Here is an 18,821-nt window from a genome sequence, read left to right as displayed (position 1 = left end):
ATCATTTAAAGTTTCGATTTTTTTTTTGTTCTTTCTGTTCTCTATTAGATTTAGATCATATCTATATATATAGGAAAGAATCATCACACTATAAAAATATGGAATTTTCAATTTTGTGAAATATGGAATCATATCATCTCACTACAAATGGAAATGAAGTATGTAATCAGCTTTTGATCTTTTGACTAATCCTCTCAGGTCAAAAAAAATTAAAAATAAATCCTTCCAAAAAAAACAAAAAAAAAAAACATATTGGCTTTGATTAGTAAACGTCGTCGTTTTATATAAGTTTCGTTCTCTTTCTTTTGTCTTTTGATTTGTCAATCTGATGGAGAAACCAATCAGAAGACGGAAACGATGACGAGAGCTGTTCTACTGAGAGCTCTGTGGAAGAACAAGTTCGTCGCCTCTTATGCTCCTCGATCCATCACTAACCTCTCTCGATGCGTATGATCTTTACTCTCCTACCCATTTTACCCTCTGTTCGAACTTTTTCCCCTGAAATCGATTCTTCCACTCCCTTGTCTTGTTTTCGTTGCCCCCGAAGCTCGATTTAGTAGTTTCCTATTTTTTCATATTGGATAAATGAATTCGAAATTGTAAAGTATCAGTCTTTGTGTTGATTTCAAAGTCTTGGAGAATAAAAAGGACAACTTTTTTTTAATTATTGCTCAAGTGTTGTTTTGAAATAGCCAATTTGTGAAGCTTCTTTATATATTCTTCTTGTTCATTGTGTGTTGTGTATGTTGGCATGTAGATAAGCACTCTGATTCTAGCTGAACATGAGGGTGGTTCTATCAAACCTCAGACAATCAGTACAGTAGTTGCAGCTAATTCTTTGGGTGAGGATTCTCCAATCTCTTTGTTATTGGCTGGTTCTGGTTCTTCTCTACAAGAAGCTGCTGCTCAAGCTGCATCTTGTCATCCTTCTGTTTCCAAGGTGAACTGAAACTACTACTACATTCTCATTTTCTTCATGTGCTTTTCTGTTTTTAAGTGTGGTCTCTCAATGTTGGTACTTTTGTAGGTACTAGTTGCTGATTCTGATAAGTTTGAGTATCCACTAGCTGAACCTTGGGCTAAATTGGTTGACTTTGTTCGGCAACAAGGAGATTACTCCCACATCCTTGCTTCCTCGAGTTCATTTGGCAAGAACCTATTACCCCGTGTCGCTGCTCTTTTAGATGTTTCTCCTATTACTGATGTTGTCAAAATCTTAGGATCCGATCAGTTTATCAGGTACATTCCCACTCTCTCTTGTTCTCATTGGATCCATGATGTGTGTTGCTGAACTGAAACTTAGCTTTTTAATCTGTGTCAGGCCTATATATGCGGGAAACGCTTTGTGTACAGTCCGTTATACTGGTGCTGGTCCATGTATGTTGACTATTAGATCGACATCTTTTCCTGTCACTCCAATTATAGCAGAGTCCGAGTCAAAGAAAGCTATTATCTCTCAGATTGATCTCTCAAACTTCAAAGAAGGTTCGTTTAGTGCTTGTGCATTCCTGTTCTAAAACTTTGGTTTCGTTTTTAAGAAACTGAGTTTTCAATTCCCCATTGCAGACTCTGCCAGCAAATCTAGATACGTGGGACGTTCAACTCAGGATACAGAACGGCCTGATCTTGGAAGTGCGCGTGTTGTGATAACTGGTGGAAGAGCGTTGAAGAGTGTTGAGAATTTTAAAATGATTGAGAAGCTTGCAGAAAAACTTGGTGGAGCAGGTTAGTATATATGCTTATCCTAATCACCAATGAGTATGTGGTAATCTGTTTCTCTTCAATGAGTTTGCTTTCAAAATGTGCATACATATATAACGGTTTGTTTGTACAGTTGGTGCAACTCGTGCTGCTGTTGATGCTGGATATGTTCCTAATGATCTTCAGGTAACATTTTTGGATCTTTGCTTTGGTTTTTCCTTCTGTTTAACGGCTTTTGAAATCCAACAAGAGTTTGGTTGTTGGTGTGTATTTGTCAGGTGGGACAAACTGGTAAAATAGTAGCTCCAGAGCTATACATGGCGTTTGGTGTTTCAGGAGCCATTCAACACTTAGCTGGAATTAAGGATTCGAAGGTGATTGTCGCGGTTAATAAAGACGCGGATGCACCTATTTTCCAGGTAACAAACATAATAGAGAGCCTTCTTCTCGGTAAATTTAAGTTAGAACCAAACTGTATGCTAAAAGGATTGGCTATGAAATTGTAGGTTGCTGACTATGGTCTTGTTGGAGATCTTTTCGAAGTGATACCAGAGTTGCTGGAGAAGCTTCCCGAAAAGAAATGAGAACCCGAGAAACCGAAACATGTCTCTGTAATCATCTCCTAAGACTCTCTGTAGTTTTTCAGGTGCAGACCATAGTAAGAAGTAATGTGTACATATCAAAACTGTAATAATAAAACGGTCTGAAGAAACTTTGTCATAATCTGTGTCTCACGAATCTGACAAACAAAAGCAAGAGTGTTTTAACTTTCCAATATGAAATTCGATTTCTCTATACAATTTGTTAATAATAGTAACAATTTTACATAAAAGAATCAGAAGAATAAAAAATAATGACAACAGTTAAAAATAAAATAAAAAAGAATCATCAAGCAATAAGGTTAGATAACATGGACAAAGGAACTACACAAAGTCCTCTCTTCTTCAGTTCCGCAGAGAATTCTTCATTCATAACTTCGTTTATCTTCGATCCTGTCTCTGTTATGCATCCTTTCTCCTATAAAATTCACCAAAGATACAATGTATGTTAGTCCAAATTAAAATCTACTTTTGATGAAAAATATCAGTTTCATGCAACAAATGTTTCTTATTACCTCGGATGTAACATTGTCCGTGAATTTTCCATTATCTTCCGCTCCATCCAATACAAAGAAACCCTAAATAAACCCAAAAAGAAAACAAATGTTAGAAAACTATATCTAACAAAAACAACAAATTAAGAAACAGTCATATATATGTATCTAACCTTGGTTTTATTAGAAGGAGAAGAAGCTGTGTCTTCTTCATCTTCTTCTTCCTCTCCTTTTTGTTGTTGTTGTTGTTGTTCGCCTTCTTCTTCTTTGTGTTGATGAATGATTCGTCTCTTTTTAGGGTTTGTATTAATGTTGGTGGCCTTTCGACGAACAACATTATTAATCTTTGTGGTGCGGACAGGAGATGCAGCGTCCGAGATCATAGAGGAATCATTATCGTAATAATGACTCATTTCTTCTTCTTCGGTCTCCACCATTGAATCATCGTCGTGATCAATATCTTCAAAGTAGACTATCCAACTACTCTCTTCTTGATCTTCTTCTTCGTGTATCGTTCGGATTTGGTGATTGGAGAATACTCTTTGTCTCACGCAGGAGTTCTCCATTTGAAGTGTTTGGGGGTATATGTAAAAGAGAGTTGTGTAATGTGATGAAGCTGATGAGACTTTTCTTTGGCAAATGATTGTGTTATAGAATAGGCTCTCATTTATATAGTAAAGGCCAAGGTGTTTAGATCATGGAAGTTGGAGGTGTGGCACATTTTGGTCCGTTTGTCCTTTTTGTTTTTTAATATATTTTTATTTCTTTTTAATATTTGTTTAGTTTTATACATCAACTAGTTACGGATCTTATGTACTTTGTTTGACAAAAAAAATGGCATATGTACACTTCTTTAATTAGGAAAACTAAAGGATCACAAGATTCATTACAACAAGAGATATATTTGCTTGCGTTTGGGGAAACATTTGTCTTTACGTACATCTGAAATTTTTATAATTCTGTAAAAAATATTATACCAAAAAATTTGTAATTGTAGTAATTTTTATTTGCATAAACAATCAAATAATCTTAGGACTCAAATTGATTGTACAAGGTAGTTTGGTTTGCTTGATGTGCAAGAACAAGAAAAGGAGGGAAAGTGGTCGGCCTTCTTGTGGGTTAGTGGATAATGTGTGATTGTGCACGTTTCACATTTCTCCTTGTTCTCTAAGTGAGTTTGCTAACTCTAATCCTTCTCAGATTATATTATATTATCATTATAAAACTCAACCAAAAAAAAAGTGCACTGTCAATAATGTTCGATTTCGTTTATAAAAGAGATGCATATTTTAAGCCGTGACCTAATTCATCAACAAGATTCACTCATTGACATCGAAATTATCTGAGAATTTTAAAATAGCTGACATCTTAATGGTTAAAAGTCCATGATCAATACCTGAAAAATACTCTGGGTTATATATTACTAGTTTGTATATCTTTAGATCATTGGTATACTTTATATATAACTAGATTATTTACACGAGCATTTCTGTTATTTTTTTAGAATCCATACCATGTTCACGCAACAAATTAAGTTGGTAATCATTGAACTATTATCATTTAGTTTTCTGGATAAAATCGTAAACTACATACCAACCATCATACTCTATGTGACTATAGCATCTCTCCTAAATTACTTGTATATATCTCTTACATAGATATATACAACTCTTTTGATAAATCACACGATAAGTAGCTATGAATATTCGCTAGTGGCAACCACATATTAACATCATTATCATCAAATCTTCTTTTTCACAATGACTAAATCTAATCTAGGTCAAAATTTCGACACCTTAACATTCATACGCATCGTCTAACGTCATACATTTTTGCGTCATCTAATTAAAATTACGAAGAATGGGTACTTTATATTCATTAGATAAAAAACTAAATTCAGTTCACACATTTCACATCTTGGATGATGGTATTAACAACCCAAAAATACAAGAGGTGTTACATCAAGCTATTTTACTTAAATCCAATATGTATTACATCTAACTATATATTCTGTTCAATCCAAAGTATTTTTTTTATGAAATTGTCTTGCCGGACTCAAAAGGTTCAAGAATCGTGGACCAACTATATTATATACAAACCATTGATTTAGATAAACTAACCATGTATTAGTTATATACGTCGCTTTTTTTTTGTTATTTGGCCTTAACCTCACTATTACCTTCATCACGTTTCATTTATTCAATTAGTTATTAAGTGTTTTTAAAATTAAGTGACGACTATTTTCGCCTGCTTGCCACGTTATAATCCACATTCTCGTTGAATCTTTATTACCACTTCCCCACGAATTACATGTCTTGATCATTGACCAAAAATTATTTATTTCAAGAAGTAAGAACCAAGTACTCTCTCGAAACATTAATTTTTGTATTTGGCCGTCTCTTAAAAATCATTTGATTTCTAATTTCTTTACACACATGTCATCTACTCTCTAGTTCATAGATGATGCTACTAAATAGTTATAATTTATCGGAAACGAACGACATATATAATATATTTCTCCTTTTAACAAAGAATTAAAAAACCTAAAACAGAATAGAAAACAAATTTTTATCTTACGATGATATATATCATTTACGTAAGCTAAAATGGGGTTTCATTTAAAAGAAGTATGTTCATAAAATCAACTTCTTTATAACACTCTAAAATTAGAATGTAGCAAGTATATGAATTACATGATCAAAACTATGTGGAAACTAGAAAGAAAACAACATTTATTATAAGATTCTCCAATTTTGGTTTATCAAACAGATTATTTAAAATAACAATTCTCCATTTGTCGACTGATGTATTTTAAGTTCAGATCTTTTAAAACAGTGTGCTTGCGCAATATCGTCCATCACATTAGTGTGCTTACGCAATATCTTTCCGCAAGAGGTCTTTTACGAAGAAAAAAGTTAAATATTTCGTAAAGAATAAAATACAAAATGACAAGTATCAATCATGAATGTATAAGATTCAACCGAACAGGCTAAGTTAGTTTATGAATCTATGATGATTAAAAAGACCATTACGACTAGTACCAACAACAATACTTGTTACCAAAAAGAGTATGAACTTCACTTAACACATCCTTAATAGCGTAATTGCTGAATTTGTCCTCAGTTTTAAATTAAAAATTTTAATCCTACCGTGGGTAATTTTCAGAATCACTAATTCACCATTGTGTTATGTTTTGCTTTTGTCTTTACAATTTTTGTCGAGAGATAAAAAAAAAATCTGAATACGGTTTAGTTTCTTGTCAACCCGATTGGTTTTCCATTAATTAAAACTAATTTATATTTCTATCATCCGATCCATCCCATATGGTAATAATGTAAATGTTAGTATGTTACTATTCATTCTACCTTGCAGTTGATATCGATTATCGATTGATGGTTTCGAGTTTATCAAGTTATAGATGTCGCAAGAAACTAAAAACATATAAACAGTTTACAAAGCCTTTCTTTCACCCGCAATCCGGTAAACATTCCGGTCCGGGTTACTTCTAAAAACCGGGCAACTAAAACCCCGCAAAAAACCAAAAGAATCCGCTAAAAACCCGTGAACAAGTGGTCGGATCGTTGGGTCGGACCAACGGGTCAGTATCAAATTAAAATATTTTATTTTTATCACACTTCAAACTCAAACCAAATTAAAATTAAATGTTGTTATTTATAGATAAATCACTTAGTTATTTTATCTAATCATTTAAAAGTTTAATTATAGTTGTTTAGTACTTTATTATGTATGTTTTGTTCATATATTTATAAAAAAAGTAGATGTTATATTTATAAAATGTAAACAACCCAATAAACTAATTGACATGTGGTTCAACCGGTCTGACCGGTTCACCTTCCGGTCCGGTTTTAAAAACATTGCAAATCACAATATATCCACTATGATGATCAGAGCCTACCTTTCTATAAGGCAAAGAAAGGCTTATCTTTAGACAATCCAATAGTTAAATGTAGCAATGTTTGGATAAAAATTGCATTGGAAAATAAAACCGGAACAGAAACACCAGTTTTGGTTTACAAATTGTAACCGAAACACATTTACTCATTTAGCATAAAATTAGCGATAAAATACACGAGGGTCTTAAATCAAAATACAACGCTGAAAGATGATTCATCAAATACTGGATTCATCATTGGATCTTAAATCAAAATACAAGAGGGACTTAAATCAAAGTGGACGTTTGAAACCAACCTTAGCAAACTCCTCCAAAATGATCTTCTTGCTAATTCCCAAATTCAAATCTGTATATATATAAATTGTCAACAAATTAGAATCCCTGAATGTACAAAAAAGAAAGAGAGAGAGAGAGAAAAAAGAAAAAAGAAAAAAGAAGCAAATTTGCCTTTGAGAATGATGCGGCATATCCAAATAAGTTCTATAGGATTTGTCTCCTTGATTAGAGTCGAGAGAATATCAATTTTCCTAGCACTAATAAGAAACAAACAGTTACAAACATATTTAGAACTGTTAACTATTGATTAAAAATTCTCAATCTTTTGCTTCTGTTTGCGGAACTGAAAACAACCTCCAAACAATTCGAATATGTACCTCGTTCCTAGAATATGATGTAACAACTAGAGAACCTGGATCTAGAAGCATAGAGGTCATGGCAATCCGAATATGTAAACATGCACTACTAGCTGACCAACCTAACCAAACTCCAATATAAACTTTTTAAACTTTTTTTAAGAAAAAAACAAATTTACGTGGATCTAAAAGTAGAGAGGTCATCCTGATGACCCGTCTAATCTGAATATGTAAACAACCACTACTAACCAACTTAACCAAACTCCAATATAGTTTTTTAAAAATCTTTTTAAAAAGAAAACAAATTTACCTGGATCTAGAAGCACTGATCGTGAGAAGGAAGTGGAAGTTGAAGACTACCCACAACCTTCCCTACATGATGCCGGTTCAAGAGCCTGGTTGCCTTAGGACAATCCTGTGACAAGCCCACATCATCACGGAAACTCGAAGCTAGTGTAGATTCCTTGAACCCATAATCACGATTGTCATCCAAAAACAGCTTGTAGACATCATGAAGGTTTTGGAGCTTGACATTTCTCAAAGACTAGTTTTTGGACTTTGAACCTTCTCTGATGATTGGTGTTTGCCTTCCTGATTCCGTTAAATACTATTAAGCATAAAACTACATGATATAAACTTATAAAAATAAAATTAATTTTTTAAATCTCTGTTTTTTAAATAATTTATTATTGTAGTAACTAAAATAATGTATTGGAAAAATATTTTAAATTAATCTTAAGTAATACTCTCTCCGTTTCATAATAGAGGATGTTTTAGAGAAATATTTTTGTTTCATAATATAAGATGATTTCAAGTTTCTATGCAACTTTTAGATTAATTTCATATTTTATATTATGCATTCTTGTTTATGATTGGTTAAAAAATTTAAAAGTAGTCATTTTTTAATATGTGTTTTTTTAGCTAAAATATCCTATATTTTGAAAGGAAGAAGTATTAATTAAAATAATATTAAAAATATAATTTAAATTATGCATAATAGAGTTGATTTATAGATAATTTTATTCACTGACTTTTAAAAATATATTTAAAAAGTAATAAAATAGAAAATATTTAATTGATATTCTAAACTATGTAAAATATGATTTACTAAAAAAATAACTATGATCCAGTTACAAAAGAATATATGTGTCCATGTCTTGATGACAGAGAGACTGAGAGAGGATCTCTCATGAGTCCAAATCTAATGTCTCTTTTGGTTTAGAAATAAACCGGCTTTGAATCGATTCGATTTAATTGTTGGTTTAGGGCTGGTTCTTCTTGAGCATCGTCGTTCCTAAACAAAATTGAAACTTTATTATATAGCGGCAGCGCAGAGCTTAATTAAACAAAAGGGTTTTAAAGAACACAAAACCCTAAATTCGTCTTGTTCGAATTAGAGAAATTTCATCAAAATTTGCATTGAAAGATCCATTAACTTTACTGGAAGAAGTGTAAAACTCCATGGATGATGATACACAAGTCAAAGCTCTAGAGGAGAAGCTGAAGAGTCAGCTTAGTCAGCTCGAACTTGAGCACGCTGTGTTCGACAGAATGGTTTACAAGAATAAGAACCAGCATCGGAGATGCTCCTATTTCCAATACCTTCTCAAGGTATGTCTTTCTCGTTCTCCTCTTCGATTCTCTTGTTTTTGGGTGGAGTTCAATTTTATCAAAATCGATTTTTTTGTTTTTGTTTTGATTGCTTCTCAGGTGAGAAGGGATTTGAGAATTTTACGAACAGCAAACATGGAGGGTATACTGAGACCTTGCTTTCATGTTATTTCTGGGAAAATTAGTAAACAGAAGATTCATGTTTTGGAGAGGTATGCGCTTCTCTCTTTCTAGAATCTTACTGCTTTATGAGAATGTTGTAATAAAGAGCTTCATTTTTGGGGTTATGTGTAGCTTGAAGTTGAAAAAATGTGATACTGGGAAACCAAATGTCTTGGAACGACTTCGTGGAACTCTTCATTTACTCTCACAGGTATGCTCTTCTTATGGAGCTTTCTTTTGTTGCTCGGGTAGAGATAAACGAGCTTTGTTCATATACCAGCTCAAACATGTGAAATTGATTTCTGAGTGTTCTGACTCATCATTGTGTTTGTTGCAGATGACTGAACCCATCTTAAAGGCTGCTAGGTATTAATTGACTCATGAGTTCAACTCTTTGTGTACTTTCTTGGACCTAATCGCATTTGGTTTATGATATTTGTTCTACAGTGGGATATCTACTCTGCTAGCTCGTTCATTTTTCGTAGGATTTTCTGTGACATTTTTGGCGCTGCTTGCACGTCTCAGAGTGTTAGTTCAACAAGTAAGTTCACTTTTATTTTCGTTCTGCCTAATCCAAACAGAACTAAAAAGAACATTGTTGGCAGTTTCTCCAGTCTATGATCTGATAGGCACACACTGTGATTGATGTTATTGTAGTTATAATGTGCATAATGTGCTTAATTTCTTTATCTATATGGTTTCCTGCAGATATTACTTGATGCTGTTTCAGTTTTCAATTCGGTAACCTCTACATCCCTGAAGAAACAGTCTGTGAAGATAGCACAGGATGGGGTTGAGGTTGGTCAAAGCTTCTTTGGTGCCTTTAGTTTATTTCTTACATAGTTCAATGATCACGTCAGTTAACTCTGTGTTCTCTATTGGAATGAATACAGGTGTTCCGCGAGTTCTATCCAAAGGAAGAAGAGTGCATGAGCATCACCATGTTGAATTGTGTATGGAAGACTGATAAATATGTCTTACTCGAGACATTACAGAACCAGAGTAGTAAACCTATAAAGGAAAACGTGTCAGAGGATGCTACTACGAGGGATTCTTTGGTACAGTATCAAACATCCGTGTCTTCTCTTGGGGGTAAGAAATTTCACAGAATTACTATATGGTTGTTCCTTTTTCGTTTCCAAGTTCCAATGCTGGTTATGTTCTTACTACCTAGATCTAGAGAGAACCACTCACTTGTCTCATACTTGTGTAGAATTCTGCCTATAGAGTTTTGGTTTAGATGGCTAAAGTGTTGCAAGATCCAAAATTTCTATGTTATTTGTAACTAACTAAATAATTTGTGTTTCCGATTGAATTCTCCCACTTGCAGAAGATCTCTCTCCTTTGCTTGATGCAGACAACGATGGTGTTACTGTGAGGGAAAGTTCTTCTCCCATTGCTGAAGCAGCTTCGTCCAAGACTGATAATGCGATGCAACCAGAAGATTCAGAAAACCCAGAAGATCCTGTAACTATCCCGTGTTCAGTTCAGTATCATACGTTTGCTTCTACTCTTGGAGGTAAGAATCTCTAAAGGGTCACTGCTTGGCTGTTTATCTTTGGTTTCCCTACACCGTATGCTGGTTATGTACATAGCACCAATCGATTACGTAGGCTTATACTTGTTTTAGTCTTTATGGTTTTAGTGTTTCAAGGGCTTACAGGTTAGATAGTTTTGCTTTTAGATTGGTTTTTATTGTTAAGGGCCTAGTGACAAAATACAGAACTTTGTTTTGTACTTCACTGACAGAGTTTGCTTTTGACTTCATTGTCCAATTGCAGAAGATATCCCTCCTCCTCTGATGGGAGCAGACAAAAACGGTGAAGTTACTGCTACAGAGTGTTCGGCCCCCATTGCTGAAGTAGTTTCTTCCAAGACTAACAATGAATCCCAAACAGAAGATTCAGAACAACCCAATGATAAATCTACAAATCCCGTGAGCCCGGTCAAAGTTAACACAGACACAAAAAAAGCGAGTTGCAGAGCAACCAAGGTGGCGTTTCTACCCGTGAAAAGACCTTCCTCTGCAATAACTCAAAGCACCATAGAGGAACCCCCAAAGAAGAAACAAGAAACAGGCGAGAAAGACAAAAAGGAAGAAGATGGATTTTATAATCTATTCGTCCGCGGAACCCAGAAAGACAGTTTGTTCTAGCAAACGCAAACATTTCAAACCCCAAGAACACAACTTATGTGGTTCCTTTGGGTTAATACCAAGCTGCGGAGTCAAGCCTTTTGAGCAGTGTAATTAAGGATCAAGTCACGGATCTCTTCGCTGCTGGCTCTGTCTATAGCAGTTCTTCCATCACCATCCTTGACTGAGCAATCAGCACCGGCTCTGAGAAGCTCCTCGATCTTAGGTCTGTCACCTTCTGTAGCGGCTAACAGCAACAAGATATCGACTGGATGAATGTTTAGGTTAAGAAGAGCTTCCATCTTTGAATAGGTACCTTCTACCGCAAGCATTCCCATGTAGTTGAAATACTGCAAAAACACATCAAGAACATAACATTTATTATTACACATAAGATCAAATGTTTGTTAAATAATATATTCGTTCACTGTTTTCTTTACAATTCAAAGAAGTTGGCATTTGCGTTTGTGTTCGAGATCATGATTCAAGAACCAAAGTGGAGAATTTGATTAATAAGTTTCCACAGATGCATCAATGATTCATCAGAATCCAGCCTAAGGCTCTTCCTCGTAAAAATTATAAACCAATTTGATTCGAGTCCAAAATAAGAAAAACCTGTTCAACGTCGTCTCTGTCAAAGTCGTCACGAGACTGACTGCCATAGATTCCGGCATTTTCAGCATCGACACCGTTCTTGCCAAACTTGAACCAACAGGTTGTTCTTGACCCGTTGGAGGGACCGAGTCTGGCTGGTCGGATCTGAAGCTTCAAGTATCGGGTACCGAGAAACCGAGAGGAGAGCAGCCTTGGGGAAGAAGAAGAAGAAGTGGTGGAGAAGAGTGAGGTGGGCAAAGAAGGTGCGCAGGAGAAAGAGATAGAAGAAGAAGCCATGGCTCTCTTGATGCTTTCAACAGCAAAACAGAGTCAGTGGTTTTATTATCCACTCATTTCTCCCTTTTATCTAAAAAAGACAATAAATAATATTTTGATTAATTTACACCGTTAGATTTGAGATACTGTTTTTTTTTTCCTTTTTTTTGTGACAACCAAGAAAAAAATAGTTTCAAAGCAATCTATTTTTTTTCTTCTTAACAATCATTATTGGGTGCTGAATGACAACCCTTTTTGTGTTTTTTTTTTTGTTTTTTGTCAACAACACTTTTGTGTTTAAAACTAAAAAATCTCATAGTCAAACTTTTGATTATTTAAAAAACAAATATATATTTTTTCTTACTTTGATTTTTTTTCTCTTTAAGTAGATATTTTATTTTTGGATTTCTAATAAAACTTAAATTTATTAGTTCAAAACTAAAGTTAAATATTTGGTAATTTGTTCCCATTAAATTTGCTCTATAGGGTATGAGGCAATATCCACCCATATCATCAAAATCAACATCATTGATCTATGCAAATTAGACCATCAATTTAAACATGTAACTTTGAATGCAAAAATGAAGTTTTTTTCTTAATCTTTTGTTGTACATTTCTAACAGTAGACATGATAAACACTTCATATATATCGATTGAGATGATGAATGTAAATTGTCAAAACAAAAGTTTATTATCATCTTGCTAATAACTTATTAGACTGATAGATACATTTTTGAAAATATATTTGATCATTCCAAGATTTAAGGTTTTGACCCAAAAAAAAAAAAAAAGAAAAAGAAAACCTCCATTTATTCGCAATCTAATTCAAAGTCTTTAAGCTTTTGTGATTGGCTTAAAACTAAATATAAAAATGGAATATTTTCTGGATAAAAAAATAAAACCAACGAAGCAATGACATGGCAAAGACGTGGTCTCCACTCTCTCAAGAGTCAAGACTCCTCCCCAACAGAAAAAATATTAGCAACGTCGCCGGAATAAACCAAACGTCTTCAGTTCTTCTTCCTTCTGATCTATTTCTTCTTCACATCATCCAATGCGATCACCATCCTTTACGAAACCTTCAATGAAACCTTCTTCAAATCCATCTTCCTTCTCCGTCAGATCCTCCGTCGCTGTCTCGTCACACTCAGCAACGGTGGAATTAAAACAGAGGATCTTAACCTCTCTCTCTCGTCTCGGTGATCGCGACACTTATCAGATTGCCGTTGATGATCTCGAGAAAACAGTCCTCTCCGTCTCCGATTCTCCCGATATCCTCCTCCCCGTGCTTCTCCATTGTCTCTTCGATTCCTTCTCCGATCCTAAAGCTCCGGTCAAGAGAGAATCGATACGGCTCCTCTCCTTTCTCTGCCTCACTTACTCCGATCTCTCCTCTTCTCAGCTCGCCAAAATCATCTCTCACATCGTTAAGCGTCTCAAGGACGCTGATAACGGTGTACGCGACGCTTGTCGCGACGCGATTGGCTCTCTCTCTGCGCAGTTTCTCAAGGAGAAGGATGATGGAAATGGGTCTTCTTCTTCGTTGGTTGGGCTATTTGCTAAACCCTTGTTTGAAGCAATGGCGGAGCAGAACAAAAGCTTACAATCTGGTGCTGCGATTTGTATGGGGAAGATGGTGGATTCAGTTACCGATCAGCCTCCCGTTGCTGCTTTTCAAAAACTATGCCCTAGAATCTCCAAGCTTTTGAATAGCCCCAATTACATTACTAAGGCTTCACTCTTGCCTGTTGTTGGAAGCTTGTCCCAGGTTTGTGCATTGTGGTTTTTATCAAAAAGTACAATGCCTTTTTTTAACTTCGATTAAGATTCCCTTGCTTGAAATGTTCAGCTGCTTTTAGTTTGTGCTTCGTCTCTAGTTTTGGCTACTTCTGTTTCTATGCTAAGAAGATTGGGAAGGGCCCGAAGGGGTGTGCTCAGACTTTTGGAATCTTGATTTATGTAATCTAGAAATGTTTTTGTGGCACTGGACTAAGAGATAAGCTATGTTTTGGTCTCCTTTACTAGAGAAATGAGATGAAAGCAAACCTTTATGTGTCTAAAGTTCATTGTTCATCTCTGATCTGCTTGGTGGTCAAATCTACTGGGTCTTCTCTATTGATTAAATATTTTGAGCTATGAAATTGTTGCAGGTTGGAGCCATTGCACCACAGAGTGTGGCATCACTGCTACACAGCATTCACGAGTGCCTTGGATGTACTAATTGGGTTACTCGTAAAGCAGCTTCTGATGTCTTAATCTCCTTGGCCATCCATTCTAGCAGTTTGGTTGCAGACAAAACAGATTCCACTCTTACAGCTCTTGAAGCCTGTCGCTTTGATAAGGTACACTCCAATTTCGTTTCTTTTCAGTAAAATTATGTTCTTACAGTCACGTGAATCTCTGTAAAGAAACGACTTTATACTTTTTTGTGGATTTACCATCTTAGCTTATAACTCTTAGCATAGCTATGGGTTTTTTTCTTGAGATCTTCCTGGAAGAGGAATCATTTGCCAATATCTAAGGTTAGAAAGGAGATTGACACCAGGAAAAGAAATGCAGATTACTCTAATGCAATGTTCAAGAAAGCACTAGGCGTTAACTAGGCCGTGATCCAACGCCTAGCGCCTAGAACGCCTAATTGGAATCTAGGCGATTTTAGGCGGTTTAGGCGTTTACATTATAAATTAATATATATCTGATATTATATGCATAATTATACAAAATATGTATAAGAATAATAAAAATATAAAATCAAAAACAAAATAATAGAAAAAAACATTATTTCAATTCATTTTAAACAATATATTAAACATTTATAATTATGTTTATAGAAATAAACCTTATAAATTTTAAATTTGTGCAATTAAAATTTTAAAAATACATTAAAATGATGATACTAAATTAAAGCGGTCGTCTAAGCGGCGTTATAGTGCCTAGCACTAGACGGGGCGGAGGCGGACGCCTAGAACGCTTTTTCGAACACTGCTCTAATGGTTATGATAAAATAGCTCTCTCCTTGTCTTTAGAACCTTATAAGTAAGCTAATCGTGTTAGCCGTGTTTAATTTTTCTGATCAACTAAACAGTGCCAAAGGTATACAAGCTAGACTTGGATAGTAATAGTAATTGCGGATGTTCTTTATAATCTACAAATCTACTGGGTCTTCTCTATGGATTACATACTTTTTCCGACATTTCTTGCATCATTCTGAAAAGTGACTATATTTCCTATGGCGTGCAGATAAAACCTGTTAGAGAAAGCTTGTCCGAAGCACTAAACGTCTGGAAGAATATTGCTGGAAAAGGTGAAGCTCGAACATCTGACGAACAGAAGGATGTGTCATCTGAGCAGTGTATATTAGAAAGGAATGGAGAAACTGATTCATTAGCAAGCGACGGAGCAGGGATGGTGATTCGAGGCTCTTCTGATGGTTTGAGCAGTAATTCAGATTCCATTTCAAAAGCAGTTCTCATTTTGAGGAAAAAAGCACCTCGATTGACTGGCAAAGATCTTAACCCAGAGTTTTTCCAGAAACTGGAGAAAAGAGGTTCTGATGATATGCCAGTTGAAGTTATTCTTCCCTGTAGACAAATGAATTCGTCGAACTCAAACACAGAGGATGAATCAGATGGCAATACTTCAGTCTCGAGGAGTAGGTCAAAAGGTTTGTGCAGAACAGCTGGTGTCCATCCCAAACAAAGACATTTTGGAGACTTTGCAAGAGAAAAATGGGTTGATGAAAGAATGAACGGAGGCGAATCACGGTTGAGAGATGGGGATCAAACCGAAGTAATCCAGGCAGAGGCATCTGAAAACAGAGGGAATTGGCCACCTTTACAGAGACAGTTATTGCACTTGGAGAGACAACAAACCCACATAATGAATATGTTGCAGGTACTGTTTTGATTTCAAATCAATATAGTTATTTGGTTTGAAGAAGTTTCACTCTTAAAAGGTGAACTCCTTTACCATTGCAGGATTTCATGGGTGGTTCACACGACGGCATGATAAGTTTGGAGAACCGTGTTAGAGGTCTTGAGAGGATTGTAGAAGAGATGTCAAGAGAAATTTCCATACAATCAGGTAAGTAAAACTGCTTGATCTCCCCAGTTAAACAACTGCAACTTGTTGAGTCCATTTGAAGAAAGATATTTATTAGTCACCAAAACTTAAATTATCTTCAGGTGCGAGGGGAAAGGCGGCAGCATCATGGAGGTCTGATGCAAATGGATGGGATAGTTCTAAGAATGGAGATTTTTCTAGAAACACTCAGGCCAGTACAAGAAGGACACATGGCACTGGTCCTTCGGACTCTGAGCATTCAGGTAACAGCAGAAGAGCTTGGGACAAAAGCTCTGTACCCATAAGACTAGGTGAAGGACCTTCTGCTAGAAGTGTATGGCAAGCATCAAAAGATGAAGCTACGCTTGAAGCAATACGTGTGGCTGGAGAAGACTGTGGAACGTCAAGGAATAGGCGAGTATCTATTCCCCAAGCAGAAGCAATAATGGACGAAGATGATGATGAACGTGGAGGACAAAAGGGAGACCTTATCTGGACTAGTTGGAGCAATGCGATGCACGCACTCCGAGTTGGTGACACCGACTCTGCATTTGCTGAGGTATTATCTACCGGAGACGATCATTTGCTTGTCAAGTTAATGGACAAGACCGGTCCTGTTCTTGATCAACTCTCGAGTGATATTGGAAACGAGGCTATCCATTCTATTACACAGTTTCTCATGGATCATACTCTGTTTGATATCTGTCTATCTTGGATTCAACAGGTAACAAAATTCTTCATTTTTTCTTACCAAGATTCATGTTTTTACCTCAGAACTTTTTGAATTAACCTGATCGTAATTAATTAATCTATCAGCTGCTGGAAGTAAGTGTAGAAAATGGAGCAGACTTTATAGAAATACCGTTAGAGTTAAAGAAGGAGCTATTGTCGAATCTACATGAAGCTTCGTCGACAACAGATCCTCCAGAGGACTGGGAAGGTCTAGCTACCGACCATCTTTTGGTCCAGTTAGCATCTAACTGGACCATCGAGCTCCAACATTTTGACCCGTAGGAATGTTTGGAAGACATTTTTCATTGTACAGATATATGATTATTCTTACACTTGTGAAGCACTAAAAAAATAAACATTGAATATGATACTTTTGAGTCAATGAAAGCAACTATACATCTGATCATATAAAATAATGGTGCTCCTTAGTGCATTTTATGGTTTGCAATATTGCTTACTATTAAATCACAAAAGGACATTAGTAATGAGATAGAAATCCTACGTAAGGAACGATAAAATTATTCGACAAAAACAAAACAAAACAAAAATATAATTAACCTTAAAGTTCCATAGGAAAAAAAAAGAAAAAGAAAAAGATCAAATGTTGTTACAAAGGCAAGAGACTCTCAATGTTAAAGCAAGTATGTAACCGATATAGATGTCCGTTTCCAAGTCCATTACTGAGCATAAAGTCAGCACCCGCGACTCCTTTGAATTCGACTTTTCTGGAGCTCTTTTTCTCCGGATCATAATATATAATATAAAACGATTGGAGACTGTATATTGGTACAAAAACAAACTCACCATCATCAGTGATACCAATTATTCCGCAGGATGATTCAAAAAATGGAATAGTATAGTGTTTGCACAACCATTTAGCATCCTCCAAAACCCAAAGTGTGATTTTCGTATGGTTCGTGTTAAGACCAACACAAGCTAACTTACCTTCATAAGGTATAAGCTTACCCCACCATTTATTACCCCATGGCATTTCTATCACATCATGGAACTTTTCAGACCTGACATCAAAACTCATTATAACGCCAACATTGGATTTGTCAAGGCTGGCTTTATAATATACAACACCGTTGATGCATCGCCCATCATTGCCATTTAAAAATCCAATAAAAGGTTGATGCTTATGGTTGATCTTAATGCTTCTCCATTTTTTTGTAGCTGATCCTGTTAACGTAAGAACCCGACACTCATCAGAAGCTTTATCACGAGGCATGGACACTACTTTGTGTTCATACGCCACGGGATCGTATCCTAAAAACACTGCTATACCCTTCCAGGTGGTTTTGGGTTTGGGCAAGGTTGAGAACTTTCTAAAGGTAGGGTTCCAAATGACGGGTGTTGCTGCTCTCCGGAAGCAGATCAAGCCCTGGACAGATTCCGTGAAGGAGAAGCGACAGTACTTAGGGTATTTCATTTGATAACTATCCACTTGCTGATCAGGCTCGTTCGGGTTCTGAATGGAGAAAACAAACAGCTTTCCTTTTGTTTTGAACAAGAGTAGAAGACTCGATGAAGACTGCTTTGGAAACATGTTGCTAATGAAATATGGATCGGTGCTGATCGAGGACCATTGCTTCGAAACGCAACGAGATCTCAAAACTGATTTTGCTGGCAGCTTTGAAAGTATCTTCGACGTTACATCCAGAGGAATTGATGGCGATGACCTGCTTTTCTCGATTTTTCTCATTTTCTCTTCTCGTGATTGCTCCATCTTTTGCTTAAACCCCTATAATTCGTTCTCTTATATATATGGGAACCCTAACAAACTGTGATATACTCTCTTTTTTTTTTCAAAATAAAGTAACAAAAAAAAAAAACCAAAGACATTATTATTATCCTTTCGGAGATTTATGATTAAATTGGAACGGAACGATAATGACAAGATTAGCATGA

General features: G+C 35.7%; 5 protein-coding genes and 1 pseudogene across 5 annotated transcripts; 3 read left to right on the top strand and 3 right to left on the bottom strand.

Annotated features, from left to right (window-relative positions):
- Positions 1 to 7: 7 nt before the first annotated feature.
- On the top strand, positions 8 to 2,496 carry LOC104742615 (electron transfer flavoprotein subunit alpha, mitochondrial). Its single transcript, XM_010463634.3, has 8 exons — positions 8 to 447; positions 758 to 940; positions 1,028 to 1,239; positions 1,322 to 1,485; positions 1,567 to 1,725; positions 1,835 to 1,887; positions 1,980 to 2,120; positions 2,208 to 2,496. Exons 1-8 carry the CDS (start codon positions 358 to 360, stop codon positions 2,283 to 2,285), a joined length of 1,080 nt encoding a protein of 359 aa, XP_010461936.1. The 5' UTR covers positions 8 to 357; the 3' UTR covers positions 2,286 to 2,496.
- Positions 2,459 to 3,433, bottom strand: LOC104742613 (uncharacterized). The gene is made up of 3 exons (XM_010463632.2): positions 2,968 to 3,433; positions 2,816 to 2,878; positions 2,459 to 2,718 (listed from the first exon to the last, which is right to left on the bottom strand). The coding sequence occupies exons 1-3, from the start codon at positions 3,358 to 3,360 to the stop codon at positions 2,590 to 2,592; spliced, it is 585 nt and encodes a 194-aa protein (XP_010461934.1). The 5' UTR covers positions 3,361 to 3,433; the 3' UTR covers positions 2,459 to 2,589.
- A 5,190-nt stretch (positions 3,434 to 8,623) lies between these two features.
- On the top strand, positions 8,624 to 11,688 carry LOC104742611 (uncharacterized). Its single transcript, XM_010463630.3, has 9 exons — positions 8,624 to 8,950; positions 9,050 to 9,162; positions 9,245 to 9,323; positions 9,450 to 9,478; positions 9,560 to 9,653; positions 9,821 to 9,910; positions 10,006 to 10,204; positions 10,443 to 10,631; positions 10,894 to 11,688. Exons 1-9 carry the CDS (start codon positions 8,801 to 8,803, stop codon positions 11,265 to 11,267), a joined length of 1,317 nt encoding a protein of 438 aa, XP_010461932.1. The 5' UTR covers positions 8,624 to 8,800; the 3' UTR covers positions 11,268 to 11,688.
- Positions 11,205 to 12,415, bottom strand: LOC104742612 (protein LHCP TRANSLOCATION DEFECT). Its single transcript, XM_010463631.3, has 2 exons — positions 11,862 to 12,415; positions 11,205 to 11,596 (listed from the first exon to the last, which is right to left on the bottom strand). Exons 1-2 carry the CDS (start codon positions 12,135 to 12,137, stop codon positions 11,339 to 11,341), a joined length of 534 nt encoding a protein of 177 aa, XP_010461933.1. The 5' UTR covers positions 12,138 to 12,415; the 3' UTR covers positions 11,205 to 11,338.
- A 202-nt stretch (positions 12,416 to 12,617) lies between these two features.
- On the top strand, positions 12,618 to 17,323 carry LOC104744034 (TORTIFOLIA1-like protein 1). The gene is made up of 6 exons (XM_087482936.1): positions 12,618 to 13,884; positions 14,267 to 14,458; positions 15,357 to 16,010; positions 16,094 to 16,199; positions 16,301 to 16,902; positions 16,995 to 17,323. The coding sequence occupies exons 1-6, from the start codon at positions 13,171 to 13,173 to the stop codon at positions 17,190 to 17,192; spliced, it is 2,466 nt and encodes an 821-aa protein (XP_087339062.1). The 5' UTR covers positions 12,618 to 13,170; the 3' UTR covers positions 17,193 to 17,323.
- Positions 17,324 to 17,497: 174 nt separating this feature from the next.
- Positions 17,498 to 18,639, bottom strand: LOC104744032 (putative F-box protein At1g50880 pseudogene; annotated as a pseudogene).
- Positions 18,640 to 18,821: the final 182 nt, after the last annotated feature.

Source organism: Camelina sativa, chromosome 14, assembly GCF_030686135.1.
Source record: "Camelina sativa cultivar CO46 ecotype springtype chromosome 14, ASM3068613v1".
Lineage (NCBI taxonomy): Eukaryota > Viridiplantae > Streptophyta > Magnoliopsida > Brassicales > Brassicaceae > Camelina > Camelina sativa.
The sequence above is the reverse complement of the archived record's forward strand: the minus strand, read 5'-3'. Positions and strand labels throughout refer to the sequence as shown.